General features: G+C 43.6%; 1 protein-coding gene across 7 annotated transcripts in view; it reads right to left on the reverse strand.

Annotated features, from left to right (window-relative positions):
- LOC119216778 (discs large homolog 1-like protein) overlaps positions 1 to 26,897 on the reverse strand; it is a 72,315-nt gene that overhangs the window by 31,237 nt on the left and 14,181 nt on the right. For 2 of the 7 annotated variants that reach the window (XM_037469902.2, XM_037469901.2), the window contains exons 2-3: positions 21,296 to 21,751; positions 18,520 to 18,642 (exon numbers count right to left, since the gene is read on the reverse strand). The exons of 2 other annotated variants lie outside the window; for them this stretch is intronic. In XM_037469902.2, coding sequence (XP_037325799.2) covers positions 18,520 to 18,642; positions 21,296 to 21,751 — 579 coding nt within the window. Of the gene's footprint in view, positions 1 to 1,756; positions 2,633 to 11,960; positions 13,246 to 18,519; positions 18,643 to 21,295; positions 21,752 to 26,897 lie in introns of those variants that run through there. 3 more of the 7 variants (XM_037469903.2, XM_037469904.2, XM_037469900.2) reach the window with 3 other exon arrangements.

The raw sequence follows: 26,897 nt of genomic DNA on the forward strand, positions 1-26,897 counted from the left end.
CCCATCCCCTTAAAACCATAGACATGAGAAAAAAGGACAAAGAAATGATGAGACGAGCCACGGAGGGAGTTAGGCAATGAAAGAAGGAAGGAGGCGGGACTAGTGGAGGGGGTGGATACAGGTCCAATACATGTTCATGGCTGTTGAGGTGACAGTAAGGGCTGTGCTGACAGTTGCAGCGGTTAGTGTGTGTGTGTGTGTGTGTGTGTGTGAATAATTATCATCACAATAGACTGATGGTCCATTCCACCTGTTTTCATTACAATATTACATGCGTATATTGTATACTTTATATTTAAAGTAAGGTATACTTAATAAATCTCAACACAAGATCCACAATTTTAAAATGCACATTTCTAAACTAAAAATTAAATGAACACAGTTTTTCTGCTTGTGAAGAATGTTGAGTATTTGAAATGTATAAACTAAAAAACAAGTTCGGAGGTAAATTGCTTAATCTGACCGCGGGGTCATCTCCGCTAACGCTAACAGGATAGCTCAATGCTTACTTCACAGAAGCGACGAGCTGCCTAAAGCTAACCCGTCAACAGTCCATTGCCTCTCCTTAAACTTAGCAATTAGTAATTCATCATTGTAATGCACAAAATGCACACAACCTATTTGCGTGTCTTTATGTATATGCAAGCGTGTGTGTGTCATTCACACGGCCACAAATCCAGTCTGTCTGTCTGCTGGTGATTCCATTGACACGCCACGTCAGACTGCACGCTTATGTAACATTGTGTGTGTGTGTATGCGTACATGGATGAGGTGGTGTTACATGTAACGGTGCGAATATAAACAAACACATGCCATCCATATCCAGACTGTGTTTTGCTGCACTATGCATAGCGACCGTTAGTTGTTGCATGATTGCCGTTCCACCAGCTGCGTTGTCATGATACTGTGGCCTGGTTCAGTTCTGTCCAACACAGCAAGACTTACAACGAGTGAAAGTTGTGTCAGTTTGTGTCAGTCAATTAGTTGTCTAAACTATTCCTGGTTTGTCCCATCAGACAACGAGTATAACCGGTGCATTCATTCGGTTTCTCATGCCCTGCATGGGGGGTGTTGAGAGTTCATCCTGGACACCCTCATCGGCATAGTTATATTAGCAAATCAAGCCTGGAAACCTCAAAATACTTAAATGATGCACAGGAGGAGCAGGTGGTTGAATGCATGCAACAGCATATGAAGTGCAAACAGGAAAAGTCACAAACCCCATTGAGTTGATTGTGTCAAGGGGCAATATTTTAAAACTCAATCCAAAGTTGTTATGCCACATCTGACCTTTCTTGGTCAATGAGACATCAACACATACAAACATATTCCACTCCTAATATCACTGTCCACTCCAGCTTCCTAATGTGCTTTCAAACTCTATTTAACTAACGAGCTAATCAGACGCAGCGCAACTCATCAAATCACAACGGCAATCCCGCTAATTAGACCCAACCAGATTGCTAACATCTATGGAACAATTGATCTAATCCAATCTAACGGCTATACACTCGTCCCCCAGCAATTGTCTTTTATTGTTATGACAATGGTGTGATTTTTAAAGATGAAAGTTGATTAACGTATCTCGTTCTAAAAGTGAAACATTCTCAAAAGTGTAGTACAATGGCCGGATTTTAATAACACAACCTGTGTTCTATAAAAGTTCTTTTAGTATCAGATGCAGATGCTAAATATGTGTACTGGTCAGTGCTAGGAGCAGTGGCCCCTTACACTACCATGGAGCTATCAAACATACCTGCACATGAGCCTGTATTTGTGGAAAGTGGTGTACAAGCGGCACGTGTGGGGGCATTTCTGTTGTCCAGATGTACGTATCGTTGGGCCACGGCCTGCTTCCGGCCTTGCCCTTGGCTTTACTCTTTGTGGGACTCTTCTTCATGCTGTCCCGCAGATTGGGGAACTTTCCTCTGGATTCCCTGGTGGCCAGACTGGTTGGCAGCGTGCTCCACCCATAACCGCCCAGCCCTGAACACAGGGGAAGCTGCGGTGAGTGGAAAGGGTGGATGGACAGTGACTGGGAGGCGTGAGGAAGAGGAGAAGGGCAGTGATGATGGTACTGCTGGAGCAGCGAGTGGGGACTGGGTGAATGGAGCTGCATCTGCTGCTGCTGCTGATGTTGGCAGTAGATCTGATGCGTTGAATGTGAAGGAAGCAGGTGACTTGGCGAGGCCGGGGGCTGGTAGTGTTGCGGGCTTCGAGAAAGGTGCTGCAGCTGATGATGACTCGGTGATGGGTGAAGCCGGTTGTGGCTTGGCGAGTGCAGCAGGCGGTTTGGCGACTGGGGAGCCAGTTGGTAAGATGGTGACGGCGGAGCTGGCTGATGACTTGGAGATGCCGGTGCTATGTGGTAGTAGCTCGGAGAGGGAGAAGGAAGCAGAAGTTTTGGCGTGTGACATTTATGTTTTGGCGAATGAGGATGAGGACTCGGTGAGTGCAGATGCAAAGGCTGCAGCTGGTGATTTGGCGCATGGATTTGCAGTAAATTCTGGTGATGCTTTGTGTGAGAGTGGCTCTTTCCTGACTTGCCCTTCCCTTTGCCAGATTTGCCCTTAGTGGAGCCACTGCTGGGCTTTTTGGGGCTACAGCAGAATTCATGGCTATGGAAATAAGTGGTCATTGCTACTTATATATATATATATTTGTAAAAAGTAGCCACAAAGAGATATCGTCTTCGTTACAGAAATAACAAAAGGGAGTAGCCCCTTAGAATCACGTGTGTCAGAATAATGTAGGTCATGCCCCTCCAGAACAACCAATCCTCCTCTGTGTCCGGTGCAAAGTTGGCAATTCTACCTTCCGCTCTTTCTGCTACGTCCCTAAGATAACGGAAAAATATCAAAAGTCCTTTCCATTTTAGATTAGAGCATCAGCTAGTTCCAAAAAGCAAGAGATCCCTTCTTAGATGTGATTTTCAACAATAGTAGCTTTCTCCACTTCGACACTCGCTCCATCCATCAGGGTCACAGGGTTGGTGGCAGAGTAAAAGGTGTGGTCCCAAGAAGAAGCACCAAACGGACCAGATCAGCCTCCTTTCAGTCCAGCTGTCTCTGAAGGATGTCTCTCTTTCATGCACTCCACTCCGAGGTTTGTCTTCCTCCTTCTGTGATTTGGCTCCACCTCAATGGTCAGTCACTCAGGGTAACACGTTATCCGCCTACGTTGTAGCGGACGCCCAGTTTGTATCTGAAGTGTTGGTCGCTCTGTAGAAGATGCAGTTTCATTCATATATCCCAAAACGTAAAGTAGAAATTAAAACAGGAGTTTACTCAGATTGGAGTCCTTTGTTGGAATGCATGTGTTTTCAGATTATTGTTAATAATTTCCTTCCAGAGAGTTATGTTCTTTCATCTTGTCTTCATCTTTCTGTCATCGTGTTTTGATATCAGGCCACATCTCTATGCACAAGTCTCCTTCTCGGCCTCTCATCTTTCTATGCTGCCTCCCCCCCTCTCGGGGGCTGTCCCTCTCTCTCTTTTCAACTATCTCTCCCCCTACTCGCTCTCTTTTTCTTTCCTGGACTAGCCAATTAGGGGCTTCCCCTGGACTCCTGCACATGACAGCAGCCAGGCATGTCTAATCGATAGGCAACCAGGGACAGCGGTACGGCGCTTAGAGCTCAGTCAGTGTGTGTGTGTGCCATGAACAGAGAGCTCTGATTGGCGGAGGTCCGCTCCCTCCATCAACCTTTTGTCTTGTTATTTTAAAGCATCCCAAGGCAGGCCAGGTCAGCTGTGTATGAAATGCCTGCTGCATGTTCGTATGTAAGTGTTTCTATGCATTGGCCTATTTCCCTGTGAGAATGTGGGCTTCTCTGCATTTTAATCTGCCCTTTCTAACCAATCACCACACATACTCCTCCTGGTACAGTGTATGTCTAATAGATGATGGTAAAGTAAAAGGCTGCTCTCCTCTTTTGGTTTCTATAGAAACGCAATACTTTAACGACATTTTATCTAGGGTTGTTCAAATACTATTAAGTAGTGTTTGCACTAAATTCCTATTGTATCCTGATTTAAATACCAACTTGGTTTAATTTCAGATTATATAGTTCAACTTGAGATAAATATTTATTGCACTTTTGAGAGTGTCTTGTTTTCCACTAATTGCAGGGTTGGTGATTTGATCCCCAGCTTCAAGCCGCATGCCAGAGTGTGGCTAAACAATGTACTGAAGACCAAACGCTTTTAAAGTAAATTTAGCAAATGTATCCCCAAGAAAATGTTTATAATCCATTAGTCAGGCAAACTTTAAAATATTTGTTCATTTGAATAGTAACACAGAAATGACTAAATCCTCAAAATGTAAAATCTCAGTTTTGCAGTAATGTGCAGAAGGCTCAGCATGTTTAATATCAATTTGATTATAGCTTTTGGCATCTTACAGCCAGCTGGTATTTAAGAATAGAGCTGGATCGACACAACTATCAGCTGTGAGCTCCAAGCCTTTCTAATGTCAGTAAATATATGCCACAACTCGCCCCGAACCAACCTAATAAGAGCGAAAGAGAGAGGAAGACGGGGGACATTAAGAAGCACGACCCTGTGGAGAGCACAAATAGATGAAAAGATGGTGAGGGTGGTTGAGAGAAAGGCTCTTGTGTGTGTGTGTGTGTGTGCGTGTGCGTGTTGCCTGTGTAAAGTGCTGCTAGCGCCGCAGGCTAAACGCTCAGTCAGGAGAGGATGAGCAAGGAGAAATGGCTGTTAGCATCACAATGCTAGATGAGGCCCACACTAATACAGTGCTGCAAGGGTTGCGGTAAAAAATGACTGAAGACGGGGTGGAACAAAGATTAAGGCACTTGGTTTGAGTTTTGGTTCAGCGGAAAAAAGAATAATCAGGTCTTTTTAGAGTTTTCTATAACCACATTAAAGAGGCAACATCACCCTGAAATATTGCTATGTATGAAACCAGCATGCCCACGTCGCATCAACAGCTCTACTCAGTTTTCAACCCCCCACTCAAGTTTTAATACGGCTCTTAAAATAATGCTTAACACATAAATTGACTTGATGGAGCGTGCAAGAATCAATTCTGCAAAGCAGTCCGCTCAATTGAATCAACCCTCCGTGTTCTGTCTCACACTGACCAGATGAAGCTTAAAAATTCTCATTTATCCTCATTTATTGAGCATCAAACCATTTCTAACCAGTTTAATATGTGTACTGAATTGTAATTAGTGTAGAGACAAGAATCGTGGCAGTTCCGTCTGACCTGTAAATGAGCCCATCCCTGCTGTGCTGTTGCCTTGGTTTATTAGGTAAAAAGTCAAATGTAAAAGCCTATGAATATATTTCAGACAACACAATCCCAATATTGCAAACTTTAAGACAGTGTTAAATCATCTTTTTGCTATGCTAAAATTAAATGGTCACTCTTGACCTCTGTCTGTGACTATTTCGAGCAGAATTGATGAGCATCAAGTGTTCAAAGCTGACCGACAACAATAAATTAAACATCTTGCCATCAACAGACTTGCAAAGAAGATTTAATATTTGTATTTTTGGATGCAGGAAGACAAGACTGTGATACCGAAGGTCCCCAGCAGGGGGCCTTAGACTCAACACACTGATGAAGTACTGGTGGGAGACGTAGACACATATTAACCCCTCATCATTCTAGAGTTATTGTCATGTCAATGTCTTGCAGACTCTTGGAAGAGAGGAGAAATCGGGGTAGAAATGCACACGGGGGAAGAAGGGCTTTTAATCCAGTTTGAGCACAATCATAACACAAAATGAGGCACTCTAGCATTAAAATTTAATCAGTTTTGAAGCTGTTATTGTGTTGGTTGGTTTCATCTTGGTATCACTTTTCCTTGTTTTCTAGCGTGCTCTCTGTATCACTGAACTGATGCAGAGAGAAACTGCATATTACTGCCAATATTGTAAACCATAGGCCAATGTAGTGATATGGTGGAATCTAAAAGAATGATAACCAAACAACTATTGTCCTTTCACCTCTATTCATTGTTTAAAATACACCTATATTCATTGTTTAAAATACAAACTGGTTAAACTGTCTCCAACTGAACTAAATGAAAGTCATATGGAATTGGACACAGAATAACAAAACAATGGTTGCAGATACTCTTTCGTTAGGATTGGTAAACCCATGAGCTGTGGCCTCCATGGATGAGCGGGGGATGTGAGGTTACAGCCCGAGATGTTAATTATCATATATCACACCAGCAGCCGCACACATCACGGCACAATAAAACCGGTTTTAATCTGTTATGATTAGAGCAGGGATTTGTTTTGGGATGAGGCTGGAAGGTTATGGTGTGGTGTGAAAGGCAGCATCATTACAGAACTGGCATTATGATTGAAAATGCCAGCATGGATAATTTACATTCAAGCAGCGTTAGTTTATATCGTGTATTCGCGGCAATACACAAATTAGACGAGGTAATATGAAAACAGCCGACGCAACAAGCTGGTATCGCTTATGTGTTTAACAAAAGCTACTTAAGCATCCAGCGGGGACAGAGCAACACGAGCATCCCATTGGAATCATGATACCTGGTGAGTAGTAGAGACGCTCAACTTTCTTATCCACACAATGCTCTGCTCATCCAGCTGGTTTGAAGAAGGAAACAACTACCTTTTACATGAAGGTTGGGCGAGAGCCATGACACTCAGATCATGTCCCTTAAGGATTATTGAGTGGAATCTTTGCCCAAAAAAGCTACAATATGATTTGACTTATTCAAACTCTGCCAGAATAGCTAAATTAAAATAGCTCCAAAACGCAAATATATTGAGTTACTAAGCATCAAATCTACACATTCAGCCAACAAACATGGACATTTTTTCCACCACAGGTTAAGAATCGAATAGTAGAAAGCGAATACTAGAATACTAGAAACTGTTGTAAAGTCAAATCACATTTATTTATTTAAGTTATAACTCCATGTTTACCAAGACATGGCACTTTGTGTAGATCAGACTTTCCATTGGCAGGCAGGCTCCCTCCTCCTTGAGCCACTAGCTGTCAGTGTTTCCCCGACCATTGAGCTACGACTACAGGTATGAAGTTATCCCGAGCAGCGGTAAATAGGACCTTTAGCAGTGTCAGACAATTCCACACTAATTACATGAGGATAGATGTTCTGGTATCATGTTGTATTCAGCCTCCTTAATCAGTGTTCATATTAAATGATGGCTCGTCCTCAGCTACTCTGGCTTGATTATATCAGCAGACAACAGATGTGTGTGTGTGTGTGTGTGTGTGTTTGTGTTTGTGTGCGTGTGGGAGAGAACTGATATGCAAGCTTCATCCCACACGAAGGTGATGCAACACCTCACACGCTCTCAAGCACCACTCAGTGCCACCATACAATATATATGTGTGTGAGTGTGTGTGTGTGTAATAACAATTTAACTCATCCACTCTTTTTCCTTTCTTAATAACGCATTTTCCCAAACACACACACACACACACACACACACACACACACACACAGACATGCACATGACACCCTTTGCTTGGTTCCCGGCAGTGTTAGCCGGCATCAGAGAAGAAGCAAATAGGGTACCATGCACAATGGGGGTCCCGGTTGTAACCTTTTGCATAAGCCCCTCCCTCTGATGGAAATCCTTACTGAAAGGCAAAAGTAGCAGAGAACATATAAGCTCAAATCCCTGTCTTAAAAATGTAATGTTATTGTAAAATAATTGCACGGCTCGACCCTCCCTTCCTCTCACACCTGCACTGAAGCCCGGCCCGAAGCCTATGCTGCGATGATGTATAGTGTGTGGAGGTGCAAAGAAGTCTGCAGGAGGTGAAAACTCACAGCTATGGTGCAAAGATTCACAAAAGCTCCTACTTTTACATACTGCCCACTCAGTGACAGATGATCAGTTAAAAATGTGGCAGAATAAGTGATTGAGTCTCGCCACTACTCAGGACAAATGCACCCAGGACATTTACTGGATATTGCATGATTGGAGCAACAGATTTAAAGAAAAGCTACACATGCATGTGGTGTCCCACAGGGAGAGTGAAAAGCTTATTGGGGCAGCAGAAGGATAATAAGCCACTTATTAGGAGCTGTAGCAGTAGTTGGAAGTCTCCTTACCACATGCACTTTGCAGTATGGGTTGACGTGTTAATGATGTGGCTCCTGACATGTTTTGCATGGTGATAGGACCCCATGTGGGCCATTAAAAAAGAAAATGCACACAAAGAAATGTGTCCCAGTGTTTTCATCCTGTAGGGGGGAAAGATGACAAAAAACAATAGCAATGCAATTCTGTTGAAAAGGTCTGTAGAGTATATAAATGGTACCTTGATTGTTGTGAAAAATATTTAAAAAATACCAAAACCCATTGGATATCCAGAGGTGAACTGTGTGGTCTCAAAACAAACCTCCCCATGTATTTAATTTTTTCTTCCTCCAACCTTTCTGTAGCTTTGTGGGATCATCTAACCAAGTGCAGGAAAGCCAAGGAGATGGAGGTAGTGATACCACGCAGTGTCACTTACTTACTGCCTCAGATACTTAATTTAATAATTAATATTCCTGTCATATCCAATCCCGCTAAAGCAATCGATTGACTCACAAAGAATATAAGCCTGTCAGCTGTTTCGATGTGTGCTCTTTGTGTTGATGGGACACGTTTTCATCCAAGAAGGTAATGTGTAGGATTTTCACGTCGCCCACTTTGAGCTAACAAGCTATCATATTTCGGACGGCCCTAATCAATCCCTCAATTGTCTCCCTCATGTCTGATTCTTTCTACCTGTCAATCAATGGCTTCAACTCTCCGTTTCTGTCCATCATTCTCTACCCCAATTTCCTGTGACCACTAAACACTTCTTTAAAGCTTTTAGAGGGCTTGCTGAAGAGCCAGGAGGACTTGTATTCCTCTGCTTTAGCAGTAATCCATATTCAGAGAGAGGGAACACAACTAAAATCAATGGATAACAGTTGGGTCAACCCAGAGATGACTGAGGGTGATGCACCCAGGTGGTTGTACATTGTGAGATCCCGAACACATTAATCAGATATGGAGCTTTGATTAGCTTCTCTAAGACAACACCAATTCTGCATTTTGGGTAACATACAGTATAATCAGGCAGGTTTTACAATGTCCCTATCAAACAAAAGTCACTACTGGAGCCACCAAAAGAGGGACGTTGACAGGTGGGCACAAACCATCAGTACCATCGTGATCAGCAAGGAGGAGATTTTAACAATACAACAAGCTTTCTTTTCAGATTAAGTATTATTTCCAGGCACTAACATAATCGGGACCTCTAAATGCATCCTATTTTTCACAATATGACTTTTGTCAGAGAGGCAGAATAATGTCATTAAAGCGTTCTGGGTGCATGTTTTGTGTGTTCTTGTGTGCTTGTGTTAGGTCGACCATCAAAATAAAATCTGACCACGACCCTGAACTCTGAAATGCACCGGCGGTCTGAAATGTTTAGTGGCACATTTTTCATTGGTCCTACAAGGATGACTAAGCAGTTCCAAACAATTTTCATCAAACAGTTTAAAAAAAAAAAAAAATCAGTCTCCCTTGCCTCAACCAGCTCAGCCCAGTGTGTGTGTGTGTATTATAATGGCCCATCAGTCAGGCAGTAAGTGCCGCAGACAGGAAAATGGCAACACCTTGGGAAAACACTGGCCAACATGATTACTGCAACAGGGGGGGGGGTCCGTTTTTTCCACGGGCCGTGCTGTAAATCAGCAGACGAAACGTAAAAGCGCTGCAGGGTTGAACATCGGGTGGCGCCCCGCTCACTCGGGAACGCTACATCGATAATGCAGGTTTGGATCCAGATGCATCACTTTGTTGTCTGCAGTGGGGAAACGATTTCACCGCTCGGTGCAACGGCAATACGCCGTCATGCTTTCTGTCACTCCGACAAAAGGCATAGCGAATACAATGAGTCTTTTTTGGCCACTTGGATGAGTTGGAGAAATGCAGCAATACAGTGTGATGGATTCGGGCTACGTGAATAAATCATGACGAAGCATGTGGCTTAAACGGCCCCTGAAGCTTTCTCTCCACCCAAGAGACCAAACATTGTGCCAGACAGAAGAATATCCGTGTTGCAGGGCTCAAGAAAGAGACTGTAATGCTGCTCCATTAATGCATTAAACGATCAATCGATCTGTAGTAACTCCATGATGTTTCCACATCGCCACTGTTCCCTTGAGCTTTGACTGGTGCTCTTTAAATTGTGCCATGTCATTCTGCTCTCTGGTTGAAGCGCCAGACTGGAGAATGTACGCCACCAACTCCTTTATCTAAACGCACCAAGTTCACCAAGTTGAATTCTTAAAAGTCTGCCAATGTTAGTGTGACTTCACATTGGATTTCTACCCTGTACGTATCTGTTCTTTAACAGTGATTTGTATATTTCAGGAACTAAATATTGTGTGTGATGCAGGACTTCAGCTGACAGCAGCAGTTTCCTAATGGGCTGAGATTTCTCCTTCTGCTTCTCCAAGCAGCGTCCGATCATCCTAAATATAAGCATCTGATATTAATATCAAGACCCCAACGATCTTCAAAGTGTGGATGGTTTGCACTGACGAGCATGTCAAAACAATTGAAAAGACAGAACCTGATGGCATTAAATAAAACCTACATGAAAGGGATTCTTGTGTCTCTGTGAACAAAAATCAGCAATTATGATGATGCCTTACAAAAGAGGTTGTTTAGATCAAAGGATCTGAACAGATAAAGCATACTTTTCTGCATTATTGTCATTTTGGAAGTGGGAAGGATGGGTGTTGTGCACAACTTGAAATTGTTTACTGCAAACAGTGGCAGCTGCTTACGTCAAAATCCTAGAGGCCTCATGCAAAGATCTTTATAAGTGAGCAGCTCCTAGCCGACCGGCTCCTTCATAGGTTGTCTGTCTGTCTTTGGACAATAGTAAGAGATTTCCGCGAGCTGCATCAATAATGACATTTATTTACGCTATGCGTCCTGTGTGTTCGACACAGGCATTCTGGGGTGTTCATTGAGCCTGCGCCCTCTGTGAATTTGTATACATATTATACCATACACCACATATTATTTCACCTACTTAGAGAAAGATCAGTATGACACAGTATTGTAACTGTGGCATAATTGTGCAGCAGCATGGGAATGGCCATTTTAATGCTGATGTAACAGCCAGCTGGACTTGTACTAGACAACGGCTTTGATGGCAGGTTTAATAGTTTAGTATCCAATTTAAACGCAGTGTCGTCTGAGATATCAGGACTTGTTACATTATGTGCACATTCCCTCATTACTTTGTAATAGACTGAAAACTGCGTCTCATGATTGCAGTGACACAGAGGTCCTACCATGGTACCTCTATAGAGGCTGCGGGTGGAGTAACACATGCAGCTCATGTGTGTACGTCTGCTACGTACATACAGTAGACTCTCTACAAAAATATGGTTGACATTAAACGTAAGCGATACAATTCTGTTAAAAAAAATCATTGTGGCAAAAGTATAACAAAAGTACCATGCAAACATGTTGACTCCTCTCTCATCAGGCGAGCCTCACATCTTCCCCTTTGCACGGTGCTGCTCTTGATTTCAATGTGTATTCAGCACGTTCTGCCACTGGACTACGCAGCTAAGCGATGGCTTTCCCATGGCAACGCACCGGCTCTCTGGATCTCATCCACCATGCCAATGCTCATTGCCATGACAACACTATCACAAATCTCAACCAACAACAGAGGGCTGCTTTTACTTCAATTTTAAAAACGCCATGCTTCCCCCGACAAGAAAGGTGTAATGACAAGCTAGATGTACACACACAGACACACACACACACACAAACACAGACACACACAAACAGACCCAACAAAAACCCAGGTTAAGTTACATGCTTCCCACCCTGATCCCCTACCGCCCCTCAGGCGTAAAGCGCACACACACACGCACACACACTAAGAGGGTGTGACGTGCGCGTTACCTGGCCAGCAGCAATACAGTCGGTGAAGGCGCTCCTCTTGGAGAAGAACGTGAGGAGCTGCTGCCAACGGGAGGAGGAGGTGGAGGGGGAGGAGGAGGCGGGAGAGGAGGTGGACGGGGAGGAGGTGTGGGGGTGTGGGATCTCCTCCGAGGAGCCCCGCTTGGCCCCCAGCTTATGTTTGACTCCGTGACCAGCCCCTTGACCCCCGCCCACCCTGGCGCTGCGGGGATACAAGGTGTTGTTGCCGAAAATATAGTTCATGGTGTCTGCTGTCTGCGGTTCCCTTAGACCCACAAGAAATACGTCCTGATGTCGCGCTTCATTTCATTCACCCCTGTCGCTTGGCTGGCTTCTTCTGCCTCTGAAACTCTTAAGGTCTGCTGTTAAAATGAAGTCCAGCACTCCACACGTTATTTTCTGTCACCAGTTTGTGCTGAAGAATAAGTTGCTATATTCATCCTCATCTCCATTTTCACTTCTCTTTATCTTCCCTTTCCTCTTCTTTGGCTCCCCCGGGAATGAGTGAGCAGCTGGCAGATGAAGAGATTAGGGGGGGATGGAGGAGGAGGTAGAAAGTGCAGGGCAGGTAGACAGAGTCCTCTTTGGTCAAGGTCTTTGTACATCGTCAATCCATCTGCAGCACTTTGTTTGTTGTGCGTCCGTTTTTCCATCCTCCTGCGTTCTCATAGCCAGGGCAAATGTCCAACATCCACATCTCTGGTAGTCCAAAATCTCCTCTCCTCCTTCCTTTCCTCTCTTCTGGAGTGTAGACCGATAGAGGGGGAGCCAGGCCACGACAGGATATGAGGATTGATTATTGAAGGGGGTTCACTCTTTCTCTCTGTCTTTCTCCACCCCACCTCTTCCTCCCTCCCTGCCTCCTCCGCTCTTGCCCTAGGAGATGACCAGTCAATCTCCCCCCTGTCACTGACTGTGCTCCCATTAAATATGGAGGGAAGACGGGAGGGAGGGTTGGGTGGCTGGATGGATGGACGATAGGAGGGATGTGGACGGATGCAGGCGAGGAGGAGAGCATCTGAAGTAGGAGGATGGTTGGAGGAATCGCACTGCAACTCTTCTGTTTCTCCCGCCTACATCTGTGATGTCGCTCCAAGTCTCGCTCTCTCTTCAGTACAGTACATTGTTCAGTCTCCCTTTCCCTTTCCCTTGCTCTCTTTTTATACCTACCCCACACCCACTCTCTTGCTCTCCCCTTCTGCTTGTCTTTCAGCAAATTGTCTTTTCCAGTCTTTTATTGGAGCTGCAACCTGACGCTTCTCCCTCTCACACTGTCAGATATCATTACTGCTGCAAGCCACGCCCCTACATTCCAGACAGCCAATGACGTAGCAGAGCCCCCTCCCCTCCTCCCCCCCCTTTAGTCCAAATACACACACCGTCACACATGCATGTACACACAAACACATGCAATGCTGCCTGTTGCAGATTGAGTAAGATATGAGGCAGAAAACAGCTGAGTGTTGCAGAAGTAGAAATGAAATGCTAGCGGTGGCTAGACAGATATCCAGATAACTGGTTGTGTAGGTGTGTTGAGGGTAAGTGTGGATGTGCGTGTGCGTTTGGGAGAGAGAGAGAGAGAGAGAGAGAGAGAGAGAGAGAGAGAGAGAGAGAGAGAGAGAGAGAGAGAGAGAGACCAGCAAGAGTGGAATAAGAGAGGGGACGTTCATCTGGTAACAACAATTGACACCGAAGCACTGTACCAACAAAAATGCTTTGTGTGTGTGTGTGTGTGTGTGTGTGTGTGTGTGTGTGTGCGTGCGCGCGCACGTCAGTAATTGTCAAAGTGCATGCATGCCTCAGTTGATCGGTTTACTGTTTATTTACGTGTGCATCTGTACATGTTGTTAGAGAGATCTTCCCCTGGGGCGGGTTTCCGTACACGCTCTCCCTCATGCACACACGCAAACATACACGTGAACGTATGCAGCCCAAATCTAGAATGGAAAACAACAGGCTGTTGCTGGGCATCGACTGACACTAAAGAATACAGAAGACCGGGGAGCAGAGAGGAGAAGGTATTCGGCCTGGGATAGCAAGTGTCCCCACAGCTCCACATTGAGGCAGAGAGGCTCCAGCATGCAGTAAATAACAAAAGGCAAGCCAGCAGCCAGGCATATGAGATTCGAAGCAGGTACCCTTAGACGCAATTACTAGCTCACCACCACACAGTAGACCGAGCTATTCCCAGCAGTCTGAGGTGTGCAGCTAGCATACACAGCTATCTTAGCCTCTCTGAGGATTAGCCACAGGTGGAGCGGGATTCCTGTCACAGCTTCTTCCTGGGTTTCTAAGGCTACGGTGTCTATGGAAACGGCTTATCAAGTCCTGAAATACACCTGCTGCCGGCTGACTAATGCAGCCTGGTTGAAATGATCTGATTAGATCAAAACACTGAACATTTTTTGTTTCACTTTTTTTAAAGAAAATGTAATATAGGAATTTTCAGAGAAGTGTAAATCCCCCTTAATCTGGCTTGACCAACACAACAACACTACAGACAGGCCAAGCCGCTAAACAATTACAAATGCTACAGACATTATCACTCTATATATATATATTAACCTGAAAGGTTTGCTCATGTCGGGGAAGCCAACACACCGGCTGGCTGAAAACATAGATCGCCATTGACAGCTTAAGAATTCCCCTTGACCTTGGATAGCCAGTTGGAAATTTAGGACATTCAATAAAATCCACATGTATTGGCTATACTTGTGATTCAAGCCATTCAACAACACATCGAACCAGCAATTTCTGTACCACAACAAAAGATGTAACCATGAATGCCAACTGAAACCATAATACGCAGCTGAACGTAGGCAGTGCTACAAGTCAAATGCTAACATTAAACCATGCTCAACATATTTATAGATGTTGAAACATCTTTGCTTAGTGTGGCCTAAAGTTTGCTGACCAGCACTCAGCAAACTTTACCAGCTCCCATCTGAGGGACATCGACAGTTTAGCATGTATTTCATCATTAACCAAACAAAAATCTCTATAAAAATGTATTATGGTAAGATATGGGATAATGGCTTTCTGGTTAAACTATGACATATGTGTGGTGATGTATCTGTATGTTTGCAGCTATAAAGGAACCGCAGTGTGAATAGAAGCTAGCATAAATTAAAACTGGAATCATGTCATCTGCCAGTCACTATCTACAGCCTATGTGTCTGCAGGAAGCCCCGATGACACAAAATACAATAAACTGACACGTCAGCTGACACAGCAACAATTTGGGGACACTGGCCACATTACAACTAACCCTTCCTCTGTCTCTCTTTTCCTTCACTCTCTGTTTTCCAGTCAAATGTCAGCCTGTGACTGCCGACTTTATTAATATTTCAGGACCAATTAAATAAAAGCACACGTCATGCATGTTTAATGTCTGACTGCTGAGAGAGCCAACTTTGCCCTTTCATCCTCCACAGCACATGTGTCAAACTCAAGGCCCGCGGGCCAGACGTGGCCCACCACGTCATTTTATGCGGCTTAATTAATTCACATGCGTGAAACTCGCGGGGCCAGGTCCGGCCCGCCGGAGCGTCCGGCGGCCCGGTCCAGTGCGGCCCGATCATCAGTGGCCCACGTTGGACTGAACTGGGCAGTATCCGGCCCGAACCTGAAATGAGTTTGACACCCCTGCTCTGCAGGTCGGCTGTCTCTTGGGAAGATATCCGAGCGAACAAATGCTGCGTTCGACCAGTTGAACAGATAACTCTCTGCTTCTCCTGTCCTGGCCGGGGTCCCATCACTGACTGACCCGAAACCCATTCTGGATTCCAGACCGCCTGACCCAGTATTAATGCAGGTGTGTACGTTGTGCCCTGACACAGATTTGAGGCGTCATCCCTACTCATTTTAGCAGTAAACGTACTCACTGCAATTTTTTTTGAAGAAGTACATTCTGAAGTTCTGAACACATTTGGTGGACGAGCATTTTTTCAGTGGCCGACCAAACCCAACGTAAAGGGGCCAAATCGCAATGTGTGAGCTCACCAACAATAAAGGGGTGCTGGTGCAGCTAGGAAAGACGTCAGATCTATACTGCGGTCTATTCCAGTGGTTCCTAACCATTTTGGCTCCCTCCCAGCCCTTCCATTAGGTCCCATTCAGATTCTGGTAAGGAGCCTTTTGAAGAGCTATGTCGAGCTCCCTTGGTACATACTGGAGGTATAGATGAGCAGACATAAAGCACTGCAGAGAAAGCAAAGCACCAGCTCAAACCCAATAGGTCAGATTTGATATTCAGCATCTCAGATCTGGTTTGTGGATGGGAGTGTTTTTCTTAGCTATGGAGCACAGGTTATTTTTTGCACAATACTTTTATAATGGCACCGGATCCAATTACTTGTTCAATGTGACAGAAGTCTATGATAACCATGCAAAGAATTTCAATCAACTGTCAACAGCTCATTTAGTTAGTTTTTTTTTTGTCCACCCACTTTCACCTTTTTAGATGGGATGCACAGACCAGTACTTGCCCAAAGCTGAATTGCAGACAAACTATGACAGGAACAAAATAAAGCAGTTTAGGAGATGTTGGGTATTAAAACGTCGCTAAAATATCAGTTATTGTGGGTTGAAACATTTGCAAATACATTTCCACTCAAAGACATGGACCACATGAAGGCAATGCCAGATGCTGATCCATCTTTGCCGTACCGGTAATTATATACGGAAGGTTGGATATTATAGCCCTAAATATCGAAATAACTTTAAGCTTCTCAATGGGTTAGGTCAAGTTATTTCCAAGCTGTTTTATTAAACCTTAAAACACTTGAGATCTAACGGTGCAAGTTAGAACCTCATAATTTTTTTAAATGATCAAAGTCAAGATGATGAGCAGAGTTTAGGAGATTGTTGAATACACATGTATGTGGTTTGATTGCTCACTTGCCTCCATGCTAAGGCAGTCACTATACACACGCGTTCAACAGACGGAAAGTCTTACTTATTCCTAATTTATATTACTGCATCAGCAAGAGCGAGATTCATTGAGGACGAGTCATGTGGCTGACTGACTGATTAACATCCAGCAACAAATCTACCCTCTGTCTCCGTGTGTGTCTGCCTGTAATTCTCGTGCCGCTCCCTGACCATCTCTGTCCTGCCTTCCTTCCTAATTATCTGCATCAGCTAAATGACTAGACTACAGCCCGTGTCTCTTGCTGTGTGTTTTTTTAATTTTTTTTAAAGAAAGCAAGAGGTTTCTTTTTTTACCTTTCCTCCTAATTCAGTCTCTGCAGTAGATAAACATTTTATAGCTGCAGTTATTTAAGTAAAGTCAATTATACCGCTGCAGTCTTGGCTGCGATTCTACTTTAGTCAACCATAAACTGTGTAAGGCATATGCCAATGCTGTAAATAATAAACCCTTTCATTTATTGAGCCTTTTTACCAGAAATATTCCAGCACTGGTAATAGTGCTGGAATATTTAACAGTACAATTCACTTTGTATATTGTCATGTGTAGAGGTGGCATGCACCATGTTGGTTATTATTCTGCATCTACTGCCTTCTGCAGTTCCCAAGCTGCGACTACATCTAATCTAATATGACCGTCGGTGATGGAAGAGGAAACTGTCTCAGCTCTCTTCCCACTGGAATAAATCCTTTATGCACTCAGACAGAGGACTCTGCATAGTAAGGCTCGGACAATGAGATGCTGGGTACAAGGCTGCATACATGCCAACAGCAAAGAATCTGATTTTGATCGTCCTCAGGTCTATTGTGTAATAATCACAATAATCAACCTATTGTAATAATCACATGAGAACATGTGCCAAACACAAAAATACATAAACTGCCAAATAAAACACTCACAACAGCACGCTCTGTGTTTACATAGTTTAGAGAAACAAAAAGCATTTAAAGATGCTACAAGTTGTATGTCAATATACTACTGACATGTAGTATATTGATATTGTGCTATGAGACGAAATATTCTCTTAGATGTTGTCCATCCTAATACCATAATGTGGCATAAGCGTTGTTGTTTCCTGGTGTAAAAGCTGCAGGACATTAAAGTGGTGCAATTGTCTCGCTGTTATTTGACTTTTCAACTAAACCACGATTCTTCTTTAAGAGGACATTAAAGTTGTCCCATTACTGCTGCCTCTTTTTCAGTCGCTTTACATATAAACACGTTGTAATTTATGTTTCCCTTAGTTTTCTTCCCCTGCACCCTCTGCCACTAACACCTCTGGCCCTGTAGTCATTTGCATAGAGGACAAGTTCAATTTTGAGGTTGTCGGCCTGATGAAGTTTTTACTGATGTTAAAATAGTACATGGAACACTTGGAGGTTGATGAAGCAAGGTGACAACAACACAAAAACAACAACTGTGGGAACAACAAATCCCGTGGAGAAAAATCGACAAAACTGTCTCACACAAAACAAGTTATGGAATAAAACAAAGAAAACAAAAACGCCGCCATGCTCATGTAACCTGAACGTCAGACGAGTCAGGACACAACATCGTGTCACAAACGAACAAAGCTATGAAAGCATGCGACGGGCTCCGAGGCGAGGTTACCTGGTTGTAGGTGCGGCTGCGTGAATAGAGGGAGGAGAAAGGCGGAGCTGGGACTTGGTTTAGCCCGTCTCCCTCTGGGTGAGGCCACGCCTCGTCATCAAAGGGAGCCTCGGGTGATTCTACCTACGATGTACAGACAGAGCTCAGCGTGGTGCAACACACACACATACACATACATGTGCTGTGGCACAGTAGTATGTAAGGTGCACTGTAGGCGGACTACTGGGTACACGATATGGGCATCAGCCTGAGAGAACTATCTTTAATCTAAGAAAGAAGAGAAGGGAAACAATGCAGCTGCACGAGACAAAATACTCAGTCCACAGCTTGTGTATGTACTGATAGCAAAAGGTGCCTTAATGTATTTAACTCAAATGTACAGGTAACATATAGTGCATAGATATATATATATACACACACACACACACGAATCATTAAGGTGATATATATCATATATATCATACATCAAATCAATCATATATTTCATTAACGTGATGTATTGAGAAGTAATACAAATGTGCACTTAAGATATATTACAGAAGAAGTGTATGAGAGAGAGAGAGAGAGAGAGAGAGAGAGAGAGAGAGAGAGAGAGAGGAACATGTCTATGGGGAGAACAAGGTGGCAGGTCCATCTGTCACACAAAAGCAAGCCAGATCCAGCTCCTGTGTTTTCACACACATATTCACATTACACCCCCCTCCCACACACACACACACACACACACAAAATACTTGTATACACCATCAGCACCGCGGTTCCTCATCACAGATTACAATTATGAAATATGTGATGATAACGAGGATGATAACAACGATGGTCTGGATGAGAATCTCGAAACCTTTAAGCCAAGGCCATGAAGAGAGGGAGACCTCAGTGCTACCAAGGATACAAGTAACCACTGCGCATCGTTCAGGAAACAGAGCTCAGAATGCTTTATGACCCCCTGGTGACTTCAGAGAAATGTTTTTATGGGTCCTATGTGACGGCAGGGTGGCGTCCAACCACAAGATGGAGCTACACACAAACGTTTCTTCACCACGGTGACCGGCAACTGACAAGAGGAACATTTCAGGAAATTACAGAAATGAGACGAGACAATGAAAAGGAAAGTCCAAGGTGCAGAATAATCCTGAGGCATTTTAAATACTACTTTGTCTGTCACATGTTTTATATCAATAAACCTGTAAAGAAATCCTGTGGCTTTTCTTGAAGCAAAAAGACCCCTGAGTTGGTGGCCCTTTGATCAATACTACCATGAAATTAAATGTGTAAGCAAGTAACTAGATATTCCGAATTCCTAATATACCTTTGTAATTTATTGGCTTTTTGGCATGAATTTGACGATTTACCCAACACTAAAACCACCGCATAAAAGAGTAATATCAATAGAGTTCGATCAATAACAACTATTGAGCAAAGAAAAAGCCAATATACGGGAGCTTATAGTTATATAGGAGAGGGGCAACCTTTTTTTGGTGGAAATAAACAGCTGTGTGGATTCGTATCACAGAGTGAATCACAGCCGCTGGTCAAGGAGGGAGGCTGCAGCAGGGAAGCAGGTGTGAACATGTCAGATCGTTTGTGTGTGTGTGTGTTCTTGGTCAGAGTGGTGCAGAGTAGTAGAGACAAGTAAGCACTAATATGCAGACTGATACAGCCCAATCAACCAAAACAAAAAGAAGACCCAGCCAGCCACGCTGTGCTAACAGGAGCCGTGTGCGTGTGAGGCAGATAGAGGGACACAGAGAGAGGGAGCCAGACCGACACAGCGAGTGCAGAACACTCTCATTACTAAGAAATGGGGCAAGAATTCAACTCAATCCGTTCGTGCACAATTCCCCAAAAGTATTCTCCTGTCACAAAGAAAGGCTCTGTGCATGGAAGAATATATAGGCCAGTATATTTAACTTCTAAGTCCTTTTAAAAGACGCTTTTCTAAATCTGGACCCATCCTAAAACTGGTCTCCTTACTTTTGTCTGCCTTTGCCACCTTGGCAAACAGCATAAACCCATCAGCTGCTATATTTTAAGACATTAGATTGGATTTAGACCTGTTTCCATTACAACACAATAATTATAGTTGTTGCTCTGCTGTTGGATAAACATATTGTATCTCTAACATGTCATCTTGCAATGGCAAAAAGGGCCTAATTTAAAATGGCTGCATTATAATTTGGCAATTCATCCAGTCAAAGCTCCCAGAGAACTGTAGAGTCATTGTGGAGTTACTATCACTTCTATAATCAAATTGTAAACAATGGAGTGATGGTGAAAACACAAAATCCTTTCAATAAGATCCAAGGATAAAATCCATCTAATCAAGATGAGATGCTAGACATCACCACTCGTAGGATGTGAACCCACTAAATATCATCTCAGGCAGGGGGGAAAATAGTTTTTGAATACTTCCTGTTATGTTAACAGGTAGGTTACATTAATATCTTGTTAACACTGGAAGAAGAATTATGATCAAAATGTCTTCACACATAATTAATTGTGTCATTGAGGAAGATCATCAAAAATAACTGAAAGGTTTCAGAGAACATCAGTGACATCTGGCCCCAAATATAAAACAAAGATATTTTGAGGTGTGGATTGACACACGGACATAATCTCTTTGACGACAATGATGTAACAGTGAGCCTTGAGCCATGCGTGTCTTTCTTAAACAGAGACAGGCAGGTAGACAGAGATGTGACGGGGAGCTGAGGGACGGTTTAACGTGTTTTTGAGTGTGTGTGTGTGTGTGTGATTGGCGCACTGCCGTAGTTACCTGAGCGGGCGTGATGTGCGTGTGAGTGACGTATCCGTGAACGTGTTGAATCTGCGACAGCTGCCGCTCCGCCACCTGAACCAGCTCCGCCCCCCGCAGGTCGCCGCGGCGACCGAGAGATCCGTCCCTGCCCAGGGATCGTTCCCTGACCCTCTCCGTGGTGCCGGGGCCCCCTCCCTCTCGCCTCCAGGTACCCCCTTCCCTCAAGGTCGCCGCCTCTCTCCCCTCCCTCCCCAGAGTCCCTCCATCCCTCCCCATTGTTCCTCCGTCCCTCCCCAAGAAGCCTTCGTCTCTCCCCATGGTCCCCGCGTCCCTCTCCAAGGTCCCCCCGTCCCTCCCCAGGGTCCCACCGTCCCTCAGCTCTCTGCCTACTCCCATGGGGTGCAGATGGCAGGGGTGTTGGTGGAGTTTTGGGGCACCCGGCAACGCCCCTTCCTCTTCTTGATACCGATACTTCTATAGAGAGAAAAGAGGAGGCGGACACAAAGGAGAGGAAGGACGACCGCGACAGAGGGAATGTCCAAGAAAAGCAGGACGGAAGCGGTTAGGAGGACAAGGTTTAGAAAGGTAGCAAAGCAAGAAGGGGGGAAGACAAGGGAAGAGAGAGGATTAGTTCAGAAGCAGAAGAAATGTCATCAGCCTGGAAATGAAAAAAGGATGAAATTGCAACCCGTTTTTAAAAGCATAGCAGAGTGTGTATGTGTGACTGCACGAGAGAGCAATGACACATTTTTTAACTACACTTTTTGTGTGTAAGCACATGGGGCAACCAGGTGTACACCCAGCATGGTAGTAATTGTTTCCTGAGCTTCCTGTTCTGTACATACGTGAATGCACAAACAGTCCCCCCCCCCCCCCCCCCGACACACACACACACACGTTGAAATAAAACAGAAGTTTTTAAATGCCAAATGCCGAATGAGGACAGTGAGCGGGGGACAAATCTGCCTCAGGGGATTACTGCTCATCTCTCTATACCTTCATCGGGCCTTTTTTCTCCCCACATCACAGTCTTGCCGTTTCCACTCTCCCTCACTTCTCTTCACTTTAGAAAAAAATAAAAAATGATATTTGAAGTGTCTTTCTGCTTTACTGGACGGAATAAAGTGGGGAGAGTTAGAGAAGCTGAGGGGGGGTGGGGGGGGAGGAGGCCAGTTTTTGTTCTGTGACATTGTGGTTACATTGTGGTTACAACTGAGCAGTTGAGAGGACGGCTTCTCTGTAATGTCAAGCCTCCTCCGGGAAGAACACCGATGAGTGGACTGGGGGTTAAAGTCATTTATCCGTCTTTCATTTGACCATTTGAATGCAAACCAATCAGCACCTCACTGATGAAGAGAAGCTGCTCAGGTCAAGGAGGATTTTTAAACATTTTGAATTCATCATCAAGTTTAATTCCAGCAAAAATGCAAGAAATTAATATATTGCTCTCACAAAACAAAGTAGTATGTATTTAGTCAAAAGGCTCCAATGCTTGACTCAGAGCTTGACATTTACCCAAGGTCAATGGGACACTTTAATCCAATTAAATTATATTGTGCACCTTGTACACTTTAAGTCTAGTGTACGAAAGCCAATATAGAGGATTCACATGCTAAGACTATTTGGCTGCTAAACGCATCAACGCCATTGCACCACAGCTGGACTCTTACTTATTAGGAGACATGCACCAGTTGAGAGGCTTATACATCATACTATATATGAGCCAGCCGATGTCGAAACATGTGATAACAGAAAATGTCATTTATTAGCAAGTATCACCGCTTCAAAAACGTGTCACCTGACTTAACATGTGTGATGAATACATGATGTTTCAAGCTTTAACAAGACCAATGAAACATTAAGGCGCAGCTGGCTTGTCAGGGTCAGACACAAGATGCAAAATCTATTTTGAAATATTGTTTTGGGGCAGTGGTTTGCTGCTTTGCCCAGGAGAGTATGTCTGTGCAGAACAGTATCAGCTCATTCTTGCAGATTCAAACAGACGTTGTGTGTGCTCCCCTCATGCCTCCCCTGTTGCATACTTTAACCTCATTTGGACCGGAATTGAGAGTAAATACTGTCCTGACCAAATGAACTCATCTGACCCCGTCGCATGACCTTCGGCGCGGCTCGTTTTCCTTTCCGCCTCTCGGCCTCATCTTTTAATACACTGTTGAATTAGTCAGAAATGCCTCAAAATATTCTTGAAAGCACGGCCAGGCACTAGGACCCTGAAGAGACGCTGGCTCACACTGTTGTCACAACACTGCTACCACTGCCCTCTGCAGTCCGGCGCATGCACGGGGCGCACACACACACACGCACGCACATCTAATTAGCCATAATCCACATTGTAGTATTTGGAGTTTAATTTCCCCATAGCTCAAGTACACCTCTGAATGTATGAATTAATGAAACAAGACACAAAATATTTCTAATTTGTCATCACAATGTCTGCATGTGTGTGTGTTTTTGCATTCTCTACAAGCAAGAGCTGAGCATTCCTTAAATTCGGACTGTGCTTGCAGATAGTCTGCAAAACACTAACGATAACACACACATGCACGCAAAAATGCAAACACAATACAGTGTTGCTGTAACGTGTTAGTGTGTCAGCCAGCCTTGCACGGCTCGAGAAACGTGACTAGATCAAAAGCCGATTCAGCATCCTAGTACATGTTCATGTGTGGGTTTGTATCTGTGTGTGTGTGTGTGTGTGTGTGTGCGTGCGTGTGTGTGTCAGAGTGAAGCCAGGCGTTAGTCACGCTTGGTGAGATATGAAAGAGCAGGGGATCCTCTGCCGTAAGGGACTACTCACACACACACGTGCCTTCCTCTCTCCGCTCACGTCTTTTCATCACCCTCTTTCTCTTGCTTTATTGGCATGGAGTACAAAACTACTTATAGCCAAAGCAAGAACAACAGAAAAACAGCTGATGACCAGATTCATTTTAGACAACATGACAGTTACAGGTTTAGTAATACAAAGTCAGCCTATGACACATCAGAGGATTTAGTCAAAGGAATTCATTTTTCACTAAATGAATGGGTTATAATTTATTGACATGTGTGTTATAGACACACGTCTTTCAGTAAAATCAATTGATTGCTCCTCCCTCCACCCCCCCATCCTCTCTGAACCGGTCTGATACTCAATGGTGATGTAATATCATCGAGAAAATAACTCATTGACCATCTGCTGTTATTTGCAGTTTTCAGACTCCTTCTGAAAGCTTTTCCTGGTCACAACAATCTAAAATCCACATTGATCTAAATTTAAATATTTCCAATCGTTTAATGTGAAATCAAATAAATCTACAACATATCATCTAGTTTATATTTGTTAAGTCTGTAAAAATGTGAGAAGGAGAAAACCTTCCTCTACGGCTTCAGTCAGTGAAGCAAAAAGAAAGCAAACCTGAGCAGAAATACGGGAACAAATTCATCTATTTTGAATGTGTTGAAACATTTGACCTAGTTAAGGTGTGTTTGATTTATCTTCGCTGTCACTCATGCATCCTCAGCAATGGACACATTACTGACAAGGTGAAAATGATGTAGCTCAATCTCACGTTCATAAAGATTCATGTTTTCAGTGTTAATGACTGCTAATGTTAATGAATACAACTTAAATGAGAAAAGGATCCAAAATGAAAAAAAGCATAATTATGATCAGCAGTTAAGCTGCAAACTGTCATTGTGTCATTAACTGTATGTCATTTCTGACTCTTTTAGTTCAAAGGAAGAATAAAGAATGAGTGTAAATGTTCATTTTACCAAATCAGAATCAGTGTCTTCTCCACTGATGAATAGCATGTCCACACTTCACTGTCACCCACAGTTCTGAATCTTCTTGCATATAACCCCGACAAAGTCACCGTGCAACCACCTCGCTACATATTGTACACAACACAATATGAGCATCCCCTGCTGACTCAGCACTAGAAGGGCTTAGAGGCCGTCTCAAGAGAGTTCAGCCAAGTTCAGCAGTGCTTTACCCACCCTACTGGCCAATTTGGGTGGAATAGTGATGAAATGTTAACAAGAGGGACGTCAGGTTAATTTAGCAAACTGTTATGGACACTGAACTTCTTTCCTTGTTTTGACAGACTCATCTAAAATACACTAACATTATTATTTTAATTTTATTTGAATGTGTGAGTGAGTTCAAAGATCCATCCTGCAATGGCCTCAAACACGAACACGTTTTAGCAGACAACCATGAGAACACAGGTGAAGCAAACGGTAACTTAGTCCAAGCATCAGCAATTGGCTGCTAACTCTGTATAAAAAAAGAATGGGTCCATTTTTACACCGGGACATGTTTCTGCACTAAATTAGTTTGAAATATACCAAGCAATGCATGAAAAAAAAGGGAACTAATGAGATATACGTGGGTAGGTTAATCTTATTCATTATTGCATTGACCCCTTCCTCGTGTATAGATGTACAGTGCAGTGGTGACCAACATGATCAGCTCTTAAAAATAGCATCTGCACACCAAAAAACCCTGAGCTACTTTTTATTATTCTCCGGACACACTCTGCAGTTACCCTCTCCAGCTATACTTGTAGAGGACAAAATAATTCTCTCTGTCATATATATATAAATATATATACATATACATATACACACACTGTATGTATATATAACTCCAGCCTTAGTTGTCTCTGGGTCTGCCTCTATCTACCAGGCTGTCATAGTGAGGTGATCTAATAGGACAGAAGTGAGGTCCTAACACTTTATTATGCCTAGCTGCTGAACTGGACAACAGCATAACAATGCATGCTCAGATGCACGCAGTTCAATGGTGTATCTTCTTATTTTGCCTCACTAAGTGCATTTCCTCTCACACCAGCCTCTGTGGTATGCAGATGGTATGTTAAATTAGTCACACGATATATATATTTTCAGGGTGTCTCTCAGTCTGATTCCCAAACTCACGCCAAATGACCAGTGGTGTTGACCCACACCATTTAGATAAGTTAAAACAGCCATTTATGAAGCCATCTTTTGGTTTAGCTGTGTGTTTAATGGCAATTCAAAGCTGCAGCACAGTGCGTACCAACAGTTACTCCACATCAAAGGCACAGTTCCTTCGGCACTCAAGAGGAACTTTAATATTTCATGCGTTGATTTTCCACTTAACAGTTTCATAGAACTTTGCAAGATGATGCTTACCAATTTTAGCCTACGCTCGTTCACTTAGCATGACCTTGTGTTGTGTAATTAGTGAGTGTTATCATCGTTTGTGGTGATAGTAATTTAATATTGGGTTAGAGATGCAATAGATCAGTCAAGAGGCAACAGTTTTTTTTTAATAATAAAATCACTAGATGTAAGTCAGGAAGGGAGTCAGTATTGTATTTGGTAGCACTGGCTATTACATAATAACTGTACGTGCAGCGCAGAGCTTCCAACAGAACTAAACTTCCACAACTGCCGACTGTGTGAAGAAACGGAGAGCACCATCCCAGGACCCACATGCAGACTCCACAAGCCACAATACAATAGTGCGACACTAGTCAGGGCAACTCTGCAAACACGTCTACACTAACTAAAGAGTAAAATAATAAAAAGCAGATAGGGTGGTTGGACATCAAACCGTAATACCCTTTGA

Source organism: Pungitius pungitius, chromosome 7 (genome assembly GCF_949316345.1).
Source record: "Pungitius pungitius chromosome 7, fPunPun2.1, whole genome shotgun sequence".
Lineage (NCBI taxonomy): Eukaryota > Metazoa > Chordata > Actinopteri > Perciformes > Gasterosteidae > Pungitius > Pungitius pungitius.